The 20,947-nt window shown below is 38.9% G+C and overlaps 2 protein-coding genes across 6 annotated transcripts in view; one reads left to right on the top strand and one right to left on the bottom strand.

Moving 5' to 3' along the window:
* ppp1r9ala (protein phosphatase 1 regulatory subunit 9A-like A) overlaps positions 1 to 13,775 on the top strand; it is a 25,655-nt gene extending 11,880 nt beyond the window's left edge. The window contains exons 3-20 of one of the 3 annotated variants that reach the window (XM_023424571.2): positions 1,414 to 1,546; positions 1,834 to 1,954; positions 2,343 to 2,447; positions 2,848 to 2,986; positions 3,898 to 4,056; positions 4,191 to 4,244; positions 4,787 to 5,016; positions 6,240 to 6,336; positions 6,434 to 6,569; positions 6,749 to 6,900; positions 7,456 to 7,780; positions 7,868 to 7,925; positions 8,015 to 8,086; positions 8,602 to 8,803; positions 9,387 to 9,431; positions 10,409 to 10,525; positions 11,666 to 11,854; positions 12,478 to 13,775. In XM_023424571.2, the coding sequence (XP_023280339.1) occupies positions 1,414 to 1,546; positions 1,834 to 1,954; positions 2,343 to 2,447; positions 2,848 to 2,986; positions 3,898 to 4,056; positions 4,191 to 4,244; positions 4,787 to 5,016; positions 6,240 to 6,336; positions 6,434 to 6,569; positions 6,749 to 6,900; positions 7,456 to 7,780; positions 7,868 to 7,925; positions 8,015 to 8,086; positions 8,602 to 8,803; positions 9,387 to 9,431; positions 10,409 to 10,525; positions 11,666 to 11,854; positions 12,478 to 12,636 (2,493 nt within the window). In that variant the 3' untranslated portion in view covers positions 12,637 to 13,775. The remainder of the gene's footprint in view (positions 1 to 1,413; positions 1,547 to 1,833; positions 1,955 to 2,342; positions 2,448 to 2,847; positions 2,987 to 3,897; positions 4,057 to 4,190; positions 4,245 to 4,786; positions 5,017 to 6,239; positions 6,337 to 6,433; positions 6,570 to 6,748; positions 6,901 to 7,455; positions 7,781 to 7,867; positions 7,926 to 8,014; positions 8,087 to 8,601; positions 8,804 to 9,386; positions 9,432 to 10,408; positions 10,526 to 11,665; positions 11,855 to 12,477) is intronic. The other 2 variants (XM_023424572.2, XM_023424573.2) reach the window with 2 other exon arrangements.
* A 709-nt stretch (positions 13,776 to 14,484) lies between these two features.
* On the bottom strand, positions 14,485 to 20,893 carry pdk1 (pyruvate dehydrogenase kinase, isozyme 1). 3 transcript variants are annotated; one of them, XM_023424577.2, is made up of 12 exons: positions 20,648 to 20,796; positions 20,290 to 20,450; positions 19,575 to 19,716; positions 19,410 to 19,481; positions 19,113 to 19,297; positions 18,910 to 19,005; positions 18,704 to 18,781; positions 18,395 to 18,471; positions 18,121 to 18,219; positions 17,005 to 17,115; positions 16,120 to 16,233; positions 14,485 to 16,019 (listed from the first exon to the last, which is right to left on the bottom strand). In XM_023424577.2, the coding sequence occupies exons 2-12, from the start codon at positions 20,396 to 20,398 to the stop codon at positions 15,879 to 15,881; spliced, it is 1,224 nt and encodes a 407-aa protein (XP_023280345.1). In that variant the 5' UTR covers positions 20,399 to 20,450; positions 20,648 to 20,796; the 3' UTR covers positions 14,485 to 15,878. The 3 variants fall into 3 exon arrangements, 2 of the variants coding, with proteins under 2 accessions (XP_023280345.1, XP_087034975.1); XM_087178849.1 differs by having other exon boundaries at positions 20,614 to 20,711; XR_015438356.1 differs by having other exon boundaries at positions 15,879 to 16,019; positions 16,919 to 17,115; positions 20,648 to 20,893.
* Positions 20,894 to 20,947: the final 54 nt, after the last annotated feature.

A 20,947-nucleotide genomic window follows, 5' to 3' on the forward strand; every position in this document is an offset into this window, starting at 1 on the left:
TTTTTTTTTTTTTTTATCAACAATGCTTTATCTGTAATAACTCTCTTGTTCTTCTCAAGATTCCCTGTACTTTTGGGACTATGTCAGGTTTACTGGCAACTATTTTGATAATCAACAATCAATTAAAATGTTTTTGATGTCAGGTTTTCTACAGTTATTTGGATGGAACAGGACATTTGAAGATGTCACCTTCACCATGATGTTTTCATGTTTTCTTTTCACTATTTACTGCATTTTTGTTGAAAAGATTAATTGAGAAAAGAGCTACAGGGTCAGTCAGAATAATTATAATTGTCTAAAATATTGAAAATAATAGTTTTCTGCAGCCCTACTGACAACTTTGTCTTACAACATAATGACCTGTTTACTCTTACTACATAGCAGTAACTGAGTCACAACAGATGGTCATCGCCAATCCATTTTATACTGAATATTATAGGTCTCATTTAAGCTGAACCGTGGAGTGTTTTCCAGTTGGAATATGAATGCAATTCCTACTTGATAGTATCAGTGGTATTTGAGGTGAATAGCACAGGATGTTGCTGTATGCAATAACCTTTAATGCTGGTATTGAGCACTGGGTAGTGTTTGTTGACTGAAGGTTAAAGGATTCATTTTCTTTTGTTTTGCTCTTGATTTTATAACTTTTTACTGTGCTGATGACATCACTTGTCTCCTCCAAACATTGATCTTTGCTACATCCACTGCTTAGTTCTTCCCAGCTGTGTCCTACTTTCCACGCTGCTCATGTTCTGCCGAACTGTGTGTGTGTGTGTGCGTGTTTGTGTGTGTGTGTGCGCGCGCGTGCATGTGTGCGCGCGCATGTGTATGTGCGCATGCATGTGCGTGCACACTTTATAATTCCAACCAGAAAACAGTCTCTGGGACACATCCAGTGCTTTGTGAGGCCTGCCTGCAAAAGTTCAGAGTCTTAAAACTGATAAAGTTCGTCTTTAGTGTGTTTTGGGAATGCATCTTCTGCCTCATTGTCGTCAAGACACTTGATTTATACCAGTGCAAAAAATATGACTGATGCATTTTTAATTTATTATTCAGCTTTATAATCTCTAATGAGTAAAGAAGTGCATTTGAGTGTCAGTGTTCCAAATCATCAGCAAAAGAGCTATGCTGTCCTTCAGCAGCTGTTAAAGTGTACTTCAGTGGTGTACTTGCACCTTAGTCCAAAGAATGAATATAATGCTCCCTATCCATGCAATTTCTGCCAACTGAAGAATGTGTCCTTGTTCAGTTTGCCCAGATAAATAAAAATAACTCAAAAGTGAAAATCATATGCCTATGTCCGTGCAAATCCCGCAGATACCCATCAACATAAATCTGTCTGATGCTTAACTGCTTGCTAAGGATATAGAAGGTGGTGTATTGAAGCCATGCATGATGTTTTGACCAATACAGGTCTTCAGTACCTTCTCCAATGAGGATTATGATCGACGAAATGATGATGTGGACCCAGTCGCAGCGTCTGCAGAGTATGAGCTGGAGAAGAGAGTGGAGAAGATGGATGTGTTCCCTGTGGAGATTGAGAAAGGTGAGATTAGTGAGGCTGAAGGTAAATTTCTATGCGTCATAAGAAACCAGTGAGTGACATTTTATATATATATATATATATATATATATATCATGTTTTCAAGGTGCATAAAAAGTAGTCACTTTGTATTTTAACAATTTAAGGTTGGGACTTTGGTTTAGATTTTGCATCAGTGATATTTAATCTTGACATGTCGAGATTGTCTAGGGCATAAGGTGTGACATTTTGCCTGATTGTATGCAGTTTTTTCAACCAAGCTAAAATCTTCATAATTTCTTCACATTTAGGAGACAATGGGCTTGGCATCAGTATCATAGGAATGGGAGTGGGAGCTGACCAGGGTCTGGAAAAGCTTGGCATTTTTGTGAAAACCATTACAGAGCGAGGAGCAGCTGAGAAAGATGGACGGTGAGTTCAAAAAGTCCCTTTTTGCTCAATCCCTCACTTAAGTCTCGTTACAAGAGTCACTCTAATAATATTTTGTATACAATCTGAAACTTGGCACACGCTCACTGTACACTGCACCACAACAGTTTTTAAATGCCACACTCTATAAATTCCTCGTCCCCCACAAGACAAAAAAAATCAGCATTATTTATAACTTCACGAGGAAGCTAAAGAAAATAGTCTCACTACTTCTCTTTCCCAGGCATCCCAGCTGCATTGAGGCTACTGCATTTTTTTTTTTTTTTTTTTTAAGCTTTACTACTATGCTGCAGTTAGTGCATAACTCTTTGGGTGGGGTGGGGTGCTTTGAAAACATCTCCCTTTTAATCACTGTCTTCTGTCTTTCTAGCATACAGGTAAATGACCAGATAGTGGAGGTGGATGGGATCAGTTTAGTGGGCGTCACCCAACTGTTTGCTGCTACAGTCCTGAAGAACACCAAAGGCACAGTGAGGTCAGCTCAAAGTCCATCTCCTTCCTCACCTAGAAAAAGAAAAAATGTTGACAAGAATGAGCCAGTGTTGTGTCACAGCGATTGGTAAACAGTTGAGTCTGTTTGTTTCCTGCAAGTCCAAAGGCCCTGAATGATGAGTGTTTTTTTTTTTTTTTCTTAAATGAGAGAGAAGTGAAACAAACCCAAAGTATTGTGGCATGTTAATGGTTTATCATAGGGAAATGAAACGTGCACACGACGGGGTCAGTCCTAAACTGCATCCCAAAATTTGCATTTCCCTGTAGCGAGTGAATAAAACATGACAGGAGATGTAATGCGCTATTTCCAGGCAACATGTAAAGTATTCCATTAAATTGGGCACTAATAAGTTGCATTCTTAAAAAAAAAAAAAAAAAAACAGGTTCCTGATTGGACGGGAGAAGCCAGGGACACAAAGCGAGGTAGCGCGCCTCATTAGCGAGACACTGGAGCAGGAGAAAAACCAGCAGCAGCAGCAGCAACAACACATGGATGATCCCTATGAACACTCCACAGAGGAGGTGAGTCCACTGGACAGTGGCTGCTCAGTCATATACCATGTTCATTTTAAATGGGATGGATGGAAGAGATGGTTACCACTTGGGAGTGTTCACTCCATCATGATGGTTTTATGATTATAGAACTGGTTACGTGAGTATTGAAATGCTGTGTGTTGACAATATAACACCACAACAGTTCAATGTTGGTTTAATTACATTGGACGACGAGTGACGTGAGGCATTTATATTTGTCTGGTTTTCAGGCACGTCCTTATGATTAAGTTGGACATATTTTTCCAGTCTTAATTACTACTTGGATGTTAACATGAATGCTGTTTACAATAACTCTAGCAGTAGTTCTTTTTCTACGCCCAGTCCAATCCCACCTAGCTGAATCAGGAAATGAGCAGCTGGATGTGAGTAAGCCATGTGCCACCATTCTGCTGTGTTGAAAGGTGTTCATTTAACTGCAGCCTGTGTGCCAGAGTTGTGAAATGTTTGCTTTCCGAAGTTCAAGCAGCCAAAAGCCATCGTTTTTATGGTAGACTAAGCAGAGAATATATTTATATATACTGAAGCAAACAAAGATGAAAAATTAATGTTGCATAACTTACAGTAAGGAAGTGGACACTGTTACTCCTGGCTCTGCGGTTATGCAAAATATGTGCATATGTTTGAAGACATGTTGTTCATGTTAATGTGTTAATGACACAGACACGTTGCAGGCATGTATTGCCAAATTCCTACAGTGCCTCACCATGAGCCAGCCCACTGATGTTTGGTTATCAGGTATTGATTAGAATGTTCTCTCCAGACTGTTGTGGACTGTGCTACTGGGAGTGTTGTTGACACATGCTGAGCATATTCCCGGGCTTTTTAAGGGTGTGTTGGTGTTTGCAGTATGTGATGCCATGTGTGATATCATATTTCAGGAGGAGCACTATGAGGACCAGGATGGAGCAGATGAGAGGATCCTGGGCTCCAGTTTCTCTCCAGGGCGGAACGTCGAGGTGTTTGAGCTGCCTGATTCCGAGGCCTTGTTTATGCCAACCAACATGGACAGCTCTCAGATGGCCTTCAAGTTCAAAGAGGTATCAAACACCCCATGACTATCGGTCTTAAGTGATTTAAAAAAAAATTTAGTAGTCTCCAAAGAACCAAAGATTCAATGACAAACAGTAATGAGTGTAACCAAATGTTCTATTTTTCCTTTTTTGTCCTGTAGCTGCAGCTCAAACACAGCATTGCCGCAGCTGAAATAAATCAACTAAACGAAAAGGTATGATGAAAATTAAATCAACATTTTTTTTTTATTATTGTCAAGATATTCACATAATATGAGAGATAAATGTGCACCATACTGTCAGTACAGATGAATGCAGTGGCATGTAAGAAACCAAAACAGAGTAAACATTCAGTAATTACACTGTGCATATTGGATTTAAAAGTTTTGAGAATAGTGGTTTCTTAGCAGCATTTTTGCCTCTGCTTTTAACACTTATGACTTCACAGTGACTGATGATACTGATACTGGTCATACTTATTGTAAATAAGTTTTGATAACCTCTTGGCAGGCTGTACACTTAACTTCAATAGAAAGATCACAAGTTTGATCTGTAAAACTTCATGTGACATTTTGATTGATTTGTAAGTTGTAAGAGTAATAAATGGGGTAACACTCAACAAGTGGGCAAAGTGTGTGACCTAGTTCTTCTAAATTACTATTTAATGCAGTAAGTAGCACACGGGCTCTTGAGCAACCTGCTGAACAAATTCAGTTTAACATGTCACTGAAGTTAACATGCCACCCTCTCTGTGCAGCTAAGGGCATCAGACGAGGACAAATCGTTGTGGGAAGCCAGGGAGTCTGCACTGGAGCAAAAGATCGAAGATGGCAATGACAAAATCCTGAAGTTGGAGAGTTACTGGCTGGAAGCCCAGGCTCTGTGCAAGACTGTGAATGAACAATTAACTGAGACTCAGGCTCAGTATGAGACCCTGGACAAGAAGTACAACAAGGCCAAGAAACTGCTCAAGGACTACCAGCAGAAGTGAGTTTGTCCGAAGCTACACAACACTTCACTGTTGGGGGGGGCCACTGCTATTGGATTTAGTGGTTTACTCAAGTCATGGCATTGAGAGGAATAGAAGTTACGAGTTATAAGCTGGTATCCAACCATGTGGTGCTTTATAAACATAGGGAGGAAGAAAACCAGTGCAAAGTTAACATGATACGTACTGTTAATATTCTAATAAAGGGCTATCAGAATCAGTCTTAAGACACTAATAAAGTCACTCCCAGGAAAGCTGACTTGGTACCATGGTGCATTCTGAAGCCTGACTGAAGCGTGTGGAGAATACTGTTTTGCGGAAATGGTGAAAACGGAGGATCTAACTTCAGTCAAGGTGGAGCATAAGATTTACAAAAGAACTATTTATGATAACTGAAATACTAACAGGACGCTGCATTTCTCTTAAGCAAATGTCAAAAACATTTTCTCACATACCCCTGTGGTATCTTAACCGTGCCAATAATTCTGGTTTTATCTGCTGAGGTTTTGAGATTTTGGTCCCTGAGATTTCTGCTGCCACCCCTATACAGTGGGTATGGATGGAATGTCCTTTGTGGTGATCAAAGCATTGTAGAATTACATTTTAAAAACCCTGTCAAGAAACAATGTCCCTGTTACTCTGCTTGCAGAGTAATCATGAAAACTGTTAACTCAAATTGCAGATTATCCTGCATGATGAGAACATTGTTTACATGGCAGTGTACATACAACATTGGAAAATACAGACACAATGCTGTTGATTTTTTTTAATGTTTAATGTTTTGAACAGTACAAATTAAATTCCATTCACTTTTTTTGTACTGGGGTGATAGAGCTATCTGCATGGCTTGACACCGTTAGCTGGATTTTTGTTCGATTTGGGTGAACCTTTGATTCATAGCGATCATGGGAGGCTGTTGAGATACTGTATTGTCAGTCTTGCCAGTGTAAAACTTTAAGAAATCTTTGTGGGTAATTAGGACAAGCAGTGGAGGCAGCATCTGTTCATTGTATTTAATTAGTAAGTATTTATTCATTTACACTCTCCGTCTCCAAACAGCACACATGGTTTCATTAAACCAAGGCAAAACTGAGGTCTTGTGATTTAGTGAGGAAAATATATGCCAGTGGAATTAGGTAGTTTGGTGATAATCACATTAAATAGATCATGTTTATAAGCTACAGGACTGATGGGAAACCACATTTCCTTCTTTCCTCCCCAGAGAGATAGACTTTGTGAAGAAAGAGGAGGAGCTGAAAAAGAATTTAGATGAAAAAGACAAGTGGTACAAGGATCAGCTGGAGAGCCTACAGAACAGGGTAAGACCCAAGCTCAGAAATAAAAAGTGCTTATACACCACAGCGGACTCACTAGAGACACTGTAATGACCCTGGGTGTTGTTTTGTTTGTCCACAGATAGCTGTTCTGGAGTCCAGAGGGGCGTCAGGTGCAGAGCGTCAGAGCGGTCAGGACTCTGCTGCAGAGGACAGACTGAGTAGCCAGTGCCCAGTCACCAACACACAATCTGTTGACTCGCTGCTTGATACAAAGGGTTATTTGTTTTTAAATTCACTTTACAACGGAAGTACACATGCCACATTTTCATTGTGTGATCTGTAAAACATTCACAAACACACATCATAAACTCCAGTGAACCCAGGTAAATAATTAAAACTGTGACAGTGTATCATATGACTAATTTGGTATGGATTTGTTTTTTCTCTGCTGTAGAGCAAGCCTGGAGTGAGTTGGTCCCTGAAACTGAGCGCCTGGACACCAGTGCACACAGAGAGAAAGGCTTGCTGGCTCAGAAAGCCAAACGCCAGCCTCCGTCCCGGAACAAACTGAAGGAGAGCCTCGCAGTGGCCTCAAGTCACTCTCAGGTCAGCCAGGGGCAGTTACATTGCTTAATCCATTGTTCCATCCAAAGTCCATTGTTGTAAGAGCTTATTATTGAATGGAACAGTCAGCCACCTAATGTAAGGTGCAACATGAAATGAAACCTCATCATGACATATACACACTCCATTTTTTTATCTTCTGCAGTGATGATGGCTGTGAATTTTACTGCCACGGTGGCTGAGCTGCCTTCTTGTAAGCAAAATTTAGAAAATCTAAAATCTGCCAAGAAAGAGAATTGGCAAGGTGTGGTCCACTGTTGAAGCAACATACCCACAGCTGTTCTAAAACACAACAGAGAACGTCCTAGAATGCCTTTTTGCTTTTGCAAAACAGCAACAACATACCTTTATAATGAAACAGAAATATTGAATAGATTGAAAGTAATTATATAGTAATACTGATAATACAATTTTCTAGCCTAATTTTGGTAGAATGTTACATACATGACTGAGGAGCAGGGCTTTCTGTTATATAAATATCTCCTTATCCCCTCTTCCCTGCATTGTCCTTGTAAATAATTAGCATTGTCTCCACAGGAAACTGAAGAAGAGGACGAGCAGGAGGAGCAAGAATCTCCCAGGAGGAGGAGGTCCATCCAGGAGAGCCTGGCTCTCCCAGTGCCTGTCTGCTATCCTGGGAATGGACAGAAAGATAATTCAGGTGAGGCCAGAGATGGATCCAGGAGTAAGGTGGAGCTCAGCAGCAGCCCGTCTTTGTCACCATCACAGGGAGACAGTGTTGAGAGCATAGGAAGTCCTCCTTTGTCTCCTCCAAAAGACATCTCCTCACCACATTCACCCTCTGGATTCATGCGAAATGTGAAGAAGAGGGAGTCCAAAGGCAAGGGCAAAGAGCTCAAAGGTATGTAAGACCCGAATGTGATGGCTGCTGTATTAAAGCCTTCTCTTACATTGGTACTGAGACTGATTTATTATGGTTTCATTCCAGAGGAGTTAAATGAGCCTTCATCAGCAGGAAAAACTAAAAGGCGATTTCCAGATTTTGGGTAGGTCTCCACAGAAATCACTATTATTTGTTTTCAAGTTCCCCACCATTTTATACTATCTGAACAAATGTAACCAATGTTCAAAACAGAGGTCTCCGGAAGTCAGGTGGCAAAGGAAAAAAACATGACAAGGAGGCAATGAGAGCATCTTTGGACAGCAGGTACCGTATTACTACTATCAGTTGAATACTATTTGTAATTTTTTGGGTTGTTGTGGACCTTTTTACAACGTTTTGGAACGTTTGTTGCACTTGTACATGGCTACATACAGTACTGAGCTGAAAATATTACTAGAAGTGATACAGATATGTGGCGAAATTCTTTTTGTTACTGGATTATTAATGGAAACATTATTACTCACTCACTGAATAACATAAACTCATTTAAAGGTTTTAACCCCACAAAGACCAAAAGAGCCATATTTCCAGTATTTCTGTTATTCTGTGGGTATAAATATTGACGTGCACAGTATCAGTTTCTACATTGTTGTTGCCAAAGCTTAATATAGAAAATATAAATATAGAAGCATGCTTAATTTAGATTATTATTAATATAGCTTGTTTCCCCCCCTCCTATATCTGATGGTTATTACTTGTTGATTCATTTTTATGCGACATATGATCTTTTAAGCCGTCACATATGCAAGCCTGTATCTTCTTTTTTCCATAATTCCCAGGGGATCGGCGGAGTTACTGGAGGAGTCTGGAGGGAACCTGTCTCCCGCAGACTCAATGACCTCCATCCCTACCTGTATGCCCTTCACCTGGTTTGGAGACAAGGAGAGGGACAGAGACAGGGAGCCCTCCTCTTCCAGCAGCAGCCTGCCGTACACTGCAACTGAGACCAGCAGTGAGCAAAGCCACGAACGCAAGAATAAGGTATGCAACTTTCCTCTAATTTAATGTGAAAGTGAGTATCCAGCACAGCGTCGAGATATTAGTTACATAGTATTTTAGGCTACATGAGTGAGATGTAATGTCAGTGGGGTCATGAACTTGATGATTTGGCCAGCTGTAAGACAGCTATTGTCTGTCCTCCATCATCACAATGTATTTTTGGCATCACTCAAAGGGTAAAACTGGCCGACACATAATGGGAGGCTGTCTACAGACATGTGCCATCAAAAATAAGCTACACTATGCAGAGGCTACAATAACTGGATCCATATGTCTATGGATCTTTCCAGCTAGCGAGGGAAGGACTTGATGGCTTTTCAGTGAGTTTGCAAATAGTGACACATCAAATGCATCCAGTGAAATTCCTGGCTAACTGTCATACACGCTGTGGTTGGGCTGATGTTCCCACGATTCTGTTTAATGAGTTCAAGACATGAGCTGAACCAAAGAGAAATGATTACTAAGAGAATGGCTTTGGTTCTTCTGCTGTGTACGTCATGGTCGTTTTTGTCAGTGCTTTGCTGCCTGGACATTTATCTGACTGAACCATGTTTCCTTTAAACAGACAAATCTCTCCTGGTCCTCTTTATTCAGTCGCTCATTAGATTTGGTACAGTATACACACTTCTGTTACCTTTTTGATTTTAGATGACACGTTAGAGCATCACTAACAAATGCAGCCTTGAGATTTGTAATTTCTCACCTCAACGCATCCTGTGAATCAGTCACTGTTTCTTTTGCAGTGGGTATGTGGTAGTGTTATTGGAAACTAATGTTTAATTTAATTTAATTTTCCTTTTATTCACATTCAGAAAGCCTTGTGGTTTGTATTGGAGGAAACGGATGAAGCCAAAAATAAATTGTTTCAAGGGCTTGTTGCACCAGCTAATCGAAGTTTGATCAGAGATTTGTGTTTCTAACTGCTACGTTGTAACTAACTTGTAATGTGCAGCCTGTTTTTTTTATAGTCAAGTTCTCACACTGTGTTGAAATTAAACAGCACATAGCTGGTGCAACAGCCAACAGGTCTGAATATTTCCCTTCTTCCAAATTTAACCCACATTTGTCAGAAAAACAAGCCACAGTTTAACTTTTAGACTTTTTTACATGTAAAACTGGCAAAACAATAACAACAACAACCAAATGGAATCTAACCTAATAGAATCTGCTCGACTAAATTGAAAACATTACCCCATACCTGAAGTTTGTGTGTTTGTGTTCTTTAATTAGAAGAAATGTTAGTTGTACTAGTTTAGCAGTTGCTGATGCAGTTGGTGGTGGATTGGCTTAAGTTTTAATCACCTTGAATATTGTGCTTCACAGTAGATACTTGATCTTCTCCCTTCCTTCCACATGTTGAAGATCACAGTCACTCATTGCACTTAATCAATGACCTGGATTACTGCCACTGTAATCAGTTTAATTCATTTATCATCATACTTTCAGTCCTTTATGAATAAGCACTGTTCTCACCACCACCCCCCTTCACACATGTAGTGTTATATTTGTTTGCCTCTCGTAGAAAAGAACTGTTGTTTGGTCATGTGTTACTTTAGTAAATGCGTTCCTTGTTTCCACTTGTTCCAGAGTTTTTCAGTCATAGATGATTCTAACGCTGCCAGTCCCAGTTCAGACATCTCTGGGTTAGTTGCTGAACCCAATCTGTCTGGGCGCTCACACACTTTAATCTTCTCTTCCAGTGAGGTGAGTGCTCTCCTTGTTGCACAGTCACAAAAGCTGTGTGGGACGCCTTGATGCAGCTGAAAGGGGACATTCTCAAGCATGCTCTTTGAGCCTCCCCTCTTTCATAGCTGAGATTAAATCATGAATGGAGAGGGACTAGAAGAGAGCTGCATGTGTGTGTTAGAGCTGTTTTGTCTTACCAGTCTTGCGGCTTAGCTTTTCTTAAGTCAGCTGTGATGTTAATAGTTTGTACTTTTGCCTGTGTTAGAGCTGTCAACCAGTGCTTCATGTTTTACTTTATAAGCTTTGACAGACCATAGGACGATGTTGACTGCTCTGCTGCCTGCTCAGTGGTGTTTCACCATCTGTTTTTATTCATTTATATTTATTTATTTATTATATTAAGTCATTTCTTTTCAAGTGTCTCAGTCTCTCTCAGTAAAACATATGAAGACGCACATTGACATGCATCCGAGAATGTTGATATTTTGCTGTTATTGCACGCATTGTTTTCTCAGCACTAGCTTGGGGAATTCGTACACCGCACAAAGTTTTGCTCATCAGCAGAACTTGTGCTACATGTCCTTTTTCTTTGATGTATGCGCTGTAGTTTTTTTTTTTTTTGTTTTATTTTATTCCGGCCCCCAGCTTCTCTTTCCTCTAACTTAAACTCCTTTTCAGCAGTTTCCTCACAAAAGAATACATTTGTTCAGATTAAATAATTTCAAATTCCATTTATTTCAGTGATTTTTCATGAATGAACTGGAATACAAACTCCAATGTCAGCATTTCATCAATTGTTTTGTAACTGTGCATTAATAACACTGACCCAAACTGTCAAACACATGATTCATGGCATCAAACGGCTGTTGCTTATTGTTTACAGGCACCAACTATATATCTTTGCCCTAAGTCTTTGTAATGTAATTTTTTCATGCACTACACACGAGTAATAATCTTTTTCCTTTAGTATACAACAACATATGACACAAAATAGTTAGATACTAAAAGCCACAAGGTCGTTTTCAGAATCCTGCACCGAAATAGTCAGGAAAAAAAAAACACTTCAACAAAAAGAATAAAATGGTAAGCCTCTTACTAAAGCAACAGTATGCTTATTTTTATAGTAATATCTGTTTGTATTATCTGTGTCCTCTGTAGACATTGGATGATGAGCCAGTAGCTACAGGAAAAGAATATCAGTGGCAGAACCGCCCTGTCTCTGAATGGACCAATCAACAGGTCTGTCACTGGTTGATGGGCATGAATATGGACCAATACACGCCTGAATTTACAGCTAAAGGAGTCGACGGCCAGCAGCTCTTGCTCTTGGATAGTGACAAATTGAAGGTAAGATAAGTCATCATGTAGTCGGGTCTTGTCGGCCCTTGACTGCCACCTTATGGCCAGAAGCATTTAAGCCAGAGAGAACACTGTAATTCCCAATTACAATAATAAATTGTATGACCCAATTCATATTCAACATCTCTGCAGCCTTGATGGGGAAAAGACAAGGAGAGAAAATTACAAGATAAAATGAATGACTTGGGATGATGGAATAACTACACATCATTGCTGATGTGAAGGATTTGTTTGGCAAAACTCAAACTGATCATATGAAGTTGAGAAGAAACGATTAGTTGCTTAATCAACTAGTCGATCATCAGAAAATTCACTGTCAATAATATTTAGAATTATTAAATGATAATTCTAAAAGGTTTAATGGTTCACAGTTTTGTAAAAATGTATTTGCTCCAACCTATAACCTATGTGAATATTCCCCACTTAAGTTTTCCTTGTAAGACAATAAACTGAACATCTCATATCAGGCTCTGGCAGCTCTGAGAATACAGCAGATTAATCAATGATTAAAAACATTAGTTGCAGAACCCTACTTTTGTCAACTCATTTTTTGATGTAAAAGAAATATGGTAGCATTATTCTGCCCTAAATCTGTGCACTTTTTCCTTCAGGCACTTGGTGTGTCGAGTCAGAGCGACCGTTCAACTATCAAGAAAAAGCTGAAGGACATGCGCAAGGCCCAGGAGAAGCTGGAGAAACAGAGAGAGAAAAGAGAGAAGGAGGTTCGACGCAGTGGGAAGCTGCCAGTCAGTACCGACTCTGTCTGCTGAGGTAGCAGCTCTGCACTCTGAATTTATGTAGCATAAAAGCTCATCACCATGCAGAACTCTGAGAAAACCTTTTTTTTTTTTTTTATACTGATAGTGCCAAGCTCTTCATCTCACATGATGTTAATGCCAACAAATGCAGAATGTGACTATGCCAGGAGTGTATCTATTCTGACTGAGGTGCCGGTTGTGATTTATGTTCATACTGTAGGTCCCATTTCTTTTCTCATCACTACTTCCTCCCAAATATTTTAACAAACTTCAGCTTAAACCATTTTCACCGAAAGATGGGGAATGTCAAAAAACACAAAAGTTGGGTATGTGACCAAAAAGGTATCCTAACATTTTTTACCACTAAAAAGCTAGAAGCTATAATTAATTATAAAAAGTCTGTTATCAGATATTATGTAGTTGTTTAGTTGTTGCAGATCATGCACACATTTACCTAAGTCAAATGTATACTGCTTTTTCAGCATTTTATATTTTTGCTAGTATAACTTGCCTGTTTCCATGTACAACTCTTTTGCAGGAATGATTATTGTACAGTTCAGATAAAAGCACTATATTTGTCTTTTAAGCTTCAATGGGCGACAAGGTTTTAAATGTATAAATAAGTTTTATACACGTGCCTATTAACTGCATATCTTTTTTTTTTCTTTTTTTTTTACTTAAAAACCATTGTTCATTTTATACTATCTAAATTTTCTACTAAGTAGAATAGCTAGGCAGTCGTTTTTGCTGAATGGAAAGCAACACACAAATCAAGTGGGAACAAGGTGAATGCTGCTTCTGCTGTCCCTGACTCTGACTGTATTGCTGCGATGGTACCATGATGCTCCATGTAAATACACTCAGCATGCAGGTCTGTTACATGTACACCTCACTGGTCCATTAGACAGTAAGATGAGCCTATGACAAGGACTTGTGTGAGTTAGGAGCACAGCGTCGTGAATGAATGTGAGGCTGAACGACGAGTGTTGACAGCCAAACTGAGGTGCTTCCTTTCTTCTTCTCAAGCATGACTCCATGTTCTGTATAGAATACGACATGATGGACTGCAAGAAAATTATATTTTCCACCTCTTCTGAATTGGAGAAAAATTTCTTGGTACATACAGCATCAATAAACTAATTTTCACTTTACCTGCTGTGTTTTTCTTGTAGTCCTCACAGCTCTTCATCATGACTTAAGTGTTTTGCATTAACAGTGAGTACCAGGTAGCAACAGGGTATGTTTATTGCAAGATTACAGTGTCGTACCTTGTTTACGTTGCACAGGTGCTTGTACTTCTCTGGCCGCTCACTGTAATCTATAATGGATCAAACAAGGCTGCTGTCAGCTGGCAGTTTCACAAAACAAATTTTCCATCAGATAACGACCAACATTTTTTTTAACTTTGGGGTCATTCTACAGAAAGGAAAGATGTCTTTGAAAAATACATTTTTTTCTAACATTTAAACTTGGACTATGCTATTAGATAACTCATTGACTTTATGAATACATGTGAATGACATCTTAATTAAATGTGTCTTTTTTGTCACTGGTGTTACTTTAAGCCTTTGGCAATATTAAAGGCTATTTATGAAATTGTTCAAATAATATTGTTTTATTTTAGTCGAGCAGGCGGTGCCCACTGTCATGATGCATATTTAAAAAATTTATTTAGTAGCTCATGTACAGATGAGCTTTTTGCCTTCGTTTTCAATCATCTCTACTCTACTTACATAAAGCAAAAATAAGAATCTACATTTGTTAATATATCTTTTTTTTTATTGAACATATCAATACAGTGTAACTGTTGAATTGAATTGTATCTTATTTATCAGGATAAGTCGTAATAATACAACCACAGAAACCCAAATACTTTATTTTGCTGTAACAGTGAGTGATATAACTACTGAGGAAAACAAAAAAGGATTCACCTTGTTCCGCAGCACCTTATTTGCAAATGAACTGAGGACTAATGATAACTTAATATGTTGCAAACCCACTTAAAGACATCAGCATGCATATTTTTCTTCAGCTGTCGCATTCCATTATTCTGTTTCACTCGCAGTAAAAAATAGGTGATTACCCTTTACATATGGCAAATCAACACTTTTGATCTCATTGCTTGTATAAATCATTCAGCTGAAGAAGAAATGCCCTAAATGAAAACATTTTGAGAACACAAGACTTATCTGCAGAAATTCCCAACAGATTTAAAAAAAAAAAACAAAACAAAAAAAAACAAGCAGCAATCAATTGTGTAACAAGTTTTCCTTTTCTTCCAAAGTATCAAACTTCACACAGAGGAGAATGGATGGGCAGAGCTGAACCAAGTTCACCCTTCAGCAAAATAAAAGCAGCTAAGCAAACAAGGAGAAGCTGTCAACTAGTAGAGCAAACTGCAAACTGTAAAGTTGAACAGTTCATACCTTAAATGACGAGTTGAGCTAAATTACAGAAACGTACTGTATTTTCCTTTTGCACGAATGGTATCTCACCATGCAGTTTCAGGAGGTGGGATTTCCTGCTGAGACCTCTGCTGTCACCCTTGTACATGAAAGTCGAAACTTTTTTGTTGTTCTAAAAGCATTAACATAACATTTTGGTCATGCTTTAGCTGAAACATAATTTCAAAAATGACCGATACATTGATCCAATTTCTGTAGCTTATCACTGATATATTATTGTTGTTCATAAGCATCTTTAGAAAGTGTTGCAGTAACATAGTTTGTCCACCAGGGAGTACTGACAGGTTTATTTTCACACTGTAAAATGTCCTGCTCAGCACATCTTGACAATTCTTAACCAGATTTAAGGGCTCTGAATAAAAAAGAAAGTGTGCTTATTTTATATGTTTATGATTTTTTTTTTTTTATAGTATTGGCCGAGCAATCAGTCAAGATTTTTTTAAGACTCAAATATCAATGAAAAAGTACTGACCTCAAAAATGTAGTATTGGTTGGGCCTCCCTTTGAACAGCGGCGTGTCTCTCTAGAAAGCTGGTCCTGGTTATTCCCAGTTATAGAAGTAGAATTTTTTTTTTAGAGTGAAAGTTGCTAAACTCCACAATGTTTATACCAAAAACTACTGTTCTATATGAAATATATGGCACTAAAACCTTGTTCTATTATTCTTTCTATTGACTTACTGGACAAAGAAATCTTAACTGATTGACTAGCATTACACGCACACCCAAACCATTCAATTACTACAACCTCTCTTGCACACTTTGCTACCGGACCATTTGTCATTTGAATCTAGAAACTACGAAACGTTGTCATGTCCTTGGGCTCTTTGCTCGGGACGCACCAGTCGTCGGCCTCATGCATCGTCTTGTAGTGTTTCCACGCTGACTTGTTGTACACAGGAAGCCTCTCGATAGACTCTGTGGAGAGTGCCTATCAGAAAAATTGAGAGAAAGTTGAAAACACGTGCACCCATTCTGCCTTTCTTTGGAGAGATTTGTTTGTATGTGTAAAAAAAAAAAAACTCAATTACCCGAATGTAGATCACGGCATCAGTTCCATAACCCTCCAGAGAGTACAGCTTCAGGTCTCCTTGAAAGTACCGCGCATACAGTCGAGAGATGGGCAGGCCATACCCGTAACCAGCCTGCACAAAAACAAAGCAGAGTTCACCTCTCCAGCCTTGACAGAACCCAGATATGAGCCCCACAATCCAAAACAACAGCTGTGTCAGCTGTGTATGGTAAAGAGCAAATACTACGACAGTCATATTTGTAAGAGTGAAATCAGTCTGGCACTAGAACAAACTGACAATACAAATTGTAGATGCATTGAACAGGAGGCAGAAGCATCAGAAGCTCAAGGGTTACTACATTGACCTGTTGAGTTGAGACTGTTTTGTCATCTAATTGTACAATCATGTCAGTAAAGGGAAAAGATTTTGGTTACAAAATTTGTTGTGAGGGCGGAGGGTAAGGGTGGGCTGGCTGAAGTCAGTATTAATATAATGAGAAGAATTCTGGTCTGTTATTGACATGATGATAACACCCACCGTCACGTCACACTTTCAGCAAATGTTCATTATGTCATTTCATTTCAGGTTCGAGATGTGCTCTTTTACAAATGTCTAAATTTTAAAAGGTTAACGGGGAAGGTTTGCCCACAATTTCTCTGCCCGCTTTAACCGCCAAAAAACTTTTAACTTTTAAAAAAATGAATTCTGTATTCACTGCTGTTGACTGAGTTAAAAATAAAGCACTAAAATAACCACAAAACCACAGAACATGGAATAGACCCACAGTTAACGGCTTAAAGGCTTTTACAACACTCACCGTGTGACTGCTTCACTGACTCCACGTCTGCAGCTAAGGGGAAAAGTGTTTGACTGTTCACATCCATCCACATTAGGAATACTGACCAGAGGAGCAGCACGTGAACCATCGATGCTGGGTCGAGGCGCTGTGGAGTATGTGTAGGTGAACAGCCTGTCAATCTTCCGTAGCGGCACGCCTCCTCCGCGATCACTCACCTGAAGAAGAACATACGACAAGAACACAATACTATGATATTTTTAAGCTTTACTATTCTATGATGTTTTTATACGTATATTTAATACGTTAGCATCCTTTGACTTATGACATATATATGACATATTATATATGTCCTTATATCAAGAGTGATGTTACCATATGTCTCCTAGAGGAGGATTTATTATTATGTCATATATACATCCTCTGGATATATGAAAATATAAGTTTTTATGAAATACTCACAGTAAAATGCAACTTTAGCAAAACAACATGCTTATTAAAATTCATGTTTGTATATGATTTTCTTAATTTCTTATTAAATTTAAACATGCATGTTCATCTTTCATATCTTTCATTCATATTTGCATATATAATATGAACATATACTGACAGGCTTTGGGATGGACATACTAAAATACATGTATCTATTAGCTAGACATATATGTCAATATATGATATTTTTCCAATTTTTAACAGGTTTCATATGTAATTTTTACATTATATAGGCTTTACTTTATATACATATGATTTTACTTCACACATCTGCATATGGGCATTCCTGAATTTAAATTCAGATGCTATATATGCTAATAAACCGTTTGGTTGACGGCATTAAAAAGCCAATCTCTTTGTTTTAGAGGGGTGGCAAGTTGGTGCTTCCCTTCCAATGCTGACACCAAACCTACGCCCCTGGTGCCAGATGTTCCTGATATATTGCATTGACCAGAATGGTACAGATGTGAGGTCACTGTGGCCTCGACCTTTGACCAACAAAATTTAATCAGTTGATCCTTGAGTCCAAGTGGACGTTTGTGCCAAATTTGAATACATTTCCTCAAGGCGTTCCTTGGATATCATGTTCCTGAGAACGGGACGCATGGATGGACAACCCGAAAACATTATGCCTTCGGCCACATCTGTCACCAGAGGCATAAAAGAGAGAGAGAGAGTAAATCAGGGATGAATCCAGCAGATCATTCTGCAGTGCGGCAGTGCAGATTTACCTTGACAGTCAGATCTTCAGTTCCCAGAGCAACCTGTGCATGGATAGCAGGATACTCCATGGCATCGCCATATAACTCCATGGTGGCCCGCATGGCGTTCTGCAAAAAGAAAGAAAAGTACACCAAAAGTAAAACTGCCTTCATTTGAGGTAACCAAATTACAGGAGGAATAAAGGATAAATTAATGTTCAGATTCTGTAAGTGTCACGCTCAGTGATGCCTATAAATTCAGAATCGCATATATGAGGGAAAGATTCCAGAAAGCAAAACTTACCTTAAAAAGTTCAAACACCATGTGATACAAATGAGATGGAACGTAAACCATAGTGATGGGCTTTCCCTGTTCTTTGACTGTCAGAAAAAAGACATCATCAAAGATTAAATTAATTTTCATCAGATGTGGCTGAATAAAACAATTAATATTTATTTATTTATTTATTCATTCATAATGTAATTTGAAGTACTTCACATAACAAGCACAACAGAAAAGTGTGAAATGGAAACATTATGCTTATAATGTACATAATTAAATGTGCCTGTGTGACTGTATGTGGTTTCCTCTGTCTAAAATCAAACAGATTACCGTTGAATTCCTCCAGTATCAGCTCAGGAGAGTTCATGTAATACCGGTCACAAAGATTTCTTGCATTTTCGTAGGCATCTACAAGGAAGACATTTGTTTTCAAGGAAGAACAGGAAAGACACTTTAATACTCGAATGACGACATATTTGAACACCCTCATGGCTTGTTCTTCCTCATGTTTGTATTTCTTAAACAGACATTCTCACCTCTGATAACCTCACTGACACGACAGTTTGGATCAATACTGCCAATCTGTTTAGGATGTGCTGGGTTCACTTTCACCTTCCCACCAAAGAGGAGTGCTAGGAGGAAACACACATGGATGTCAACGTGCAAAACAGTATAACATGTTCATCTTGTTCATCACACACTGACCATAGTTTTATGAAAGAGAAGAGAATCTGCTCACTGTGCTGGTTAAGCAGCATCCTGATGGATATCCTGCTCATGTAGAAACGATCCAGAAAATACTGAACATTTTGGCTGACCACTGGGTCCGTGCCGTAAGTCTCTTTGTACTCCACGACCCCCTGAGCCATGGTGGGAATTACATCATTGTGTCGATTCCTGATTTTTATCACAGCATCTGTGAAACTAAATGAAGATATAACAATTATAGCAAGAAACAGATGAGCTTTTTGCACTGAATAAAACTTCATAAGAGTAAGAAAGAAAATCTGCACATGTCATAGTTTGATTTACTTACTCATATGTGACTTTTTCATCGTCTGCATTTTTGTTGTTGAACTCGATAATCTCCTGAAGACTTTGCATATACCTGTGTAGGAAAAAAAAAACAACCCTATCAATTAGCAGACAGTATCATCAGCATCATTTGAGAGATGACTGAGAAAAAGCAGAACCTACTTACCAGCTCTGGACCAACCGGACTGATGGAGTTCTTAGCAAGTTGTCTGGCAATAAGTTGATCTCTTTCATGATGTTTGCCAACCTCACAGGCAACTCCTGTCTAAGGAAGGCGAATGATGTTTTTTCACACGCATTTTCTGAGCCTGGAGGGTGAAGGTACAAACGGAGATCTCAGTAACCTCTTGTGTTATTATTTTAAATAATAATGTAGGAGGCATCACATATCTACATTCAGCAATTTTGTCATACCATTTATAACATGGTCACTGTGGGCAATGCTGCAAAGTAAGGCCCCACGCTACTCTACGTCAGTGTTGGATTTTTCTGATGCTTTCATTATGTCTTGATTTGTTATCCTTTCTTTCCTATCCTCATCTTGTGTGCAAGAGTGACTTTCTCAAATGACAAATCAAAACTTTAAAATCTGCATGGAGCGTCTTAGCCTGGGATTCTAGGCTCCACCTGGGGTCAAGAGTTGAATATCAGGGTCACCAGATTTTTGTAATGAAATATTGTGTAATTTCCTTTCAAATGCCAAATTAAACAATGTGAGAAGGGAATTCGTTATTTGATTGAAGTGCACACAGCTAATGGAAATGCAACCACTGCCTTAAAAAAGACAAACACATCACCGTATACACAGCTTACCTAGACATGAGTCACAATGACTGTAAACGTGAATGTGTATGTCTGTGTGTGTGCGCACCACCTCTTACCAAAATCCAAAAACTGCTTCATTGAAAGAGGGGAGGGTGAAAATTTGGAGTAATAGTCTATGTCCTTTCCTATGGACACGCTGCTCCTCAGGAACCTTAAAATCCTCATGTTGACGTGCCCGCTCTCTCGACCGACGATGTTGTTCAGACGGTGTATCGAACTGAAATGGTAATGATCAAGTTTAATGACAGCTGACAGTTACAATTGGATATATCTGTTGTCTTTAGCTTGTCGGCTAACTTCAGCAGCTCGCAAACACATTCGTTAAAAATAAACGGCCTGTTGTCAAGTGGTTTTGATGAAATGTGTACATCCATAGTCACCTCTACCGTATAATATATCCAAATAGTCCCTTACTTCAGTTTACTCGTTGCTCAATCCTTAGAGGCAGATCCGTCAACATGTCAAAACGGTTGTGAAGGTACACAGTGTGCCGCTAGCTAATCCAAAGAGTCACAACGATCTCAAGATAAATTGCTACCAGTCGACTTTGTTAAGACAAAACGTTATTGACTAAAATACATCTCAATGATTTACATGATAAACAGTGTCGTGTTTATCATAGTTATATTTTTTTAGTTTTCGTGTTTTGCCTTTTTATTGCCACGGTTTCCGTTATTTTAAAACAGTGTTATGAGAGTTAACTTCACGATATTG

This window comes from Seriola lalandi, unplaced genomic scaffold (assembly GCF_002814215.2).
Source record: "Seriola lalandi dorsalis isolate HSWRI2012SDOR001 ecotype SW California unplaced genomic scaffold, Sedor1 jcf7180002054744, whole genome shotgun sequence".
Lineage (NCBI taxonomy): Eukaryota > Metazoa > Chordata > Actinopteri > Carangiformes > Carangidae > Seriola > Seriola lalandi.

What these genes read in the sequence shown, in the direction of transcription:
- pdk1 (XM_023424577.2), bottom strand. Translation starts at nt 20,398, where the DNA reads ATGAGGATTTTAAGGTTCCTGAGGAGCAGCGTGTCCATAGGAAAGGAC. An exon ending in GATGCTGCTTAACCAGCACA is followed by an intron (nt 19,006 to 19,112) that starts GTGAGCAGATTC and finishes GTTTCCTCCTAG; the next exon opens with CACTCCTCTTTGGTGGGAAG. An exon ending in CTGAAGATCTGACTGTCAAG is followed by an intron (nt 17,116 to 18,120) that starts GTAAATCTGCAC and finishes GTTCTTCTTCAG; the next exon opens with GTGAGTGATCGCGGAGGAGG.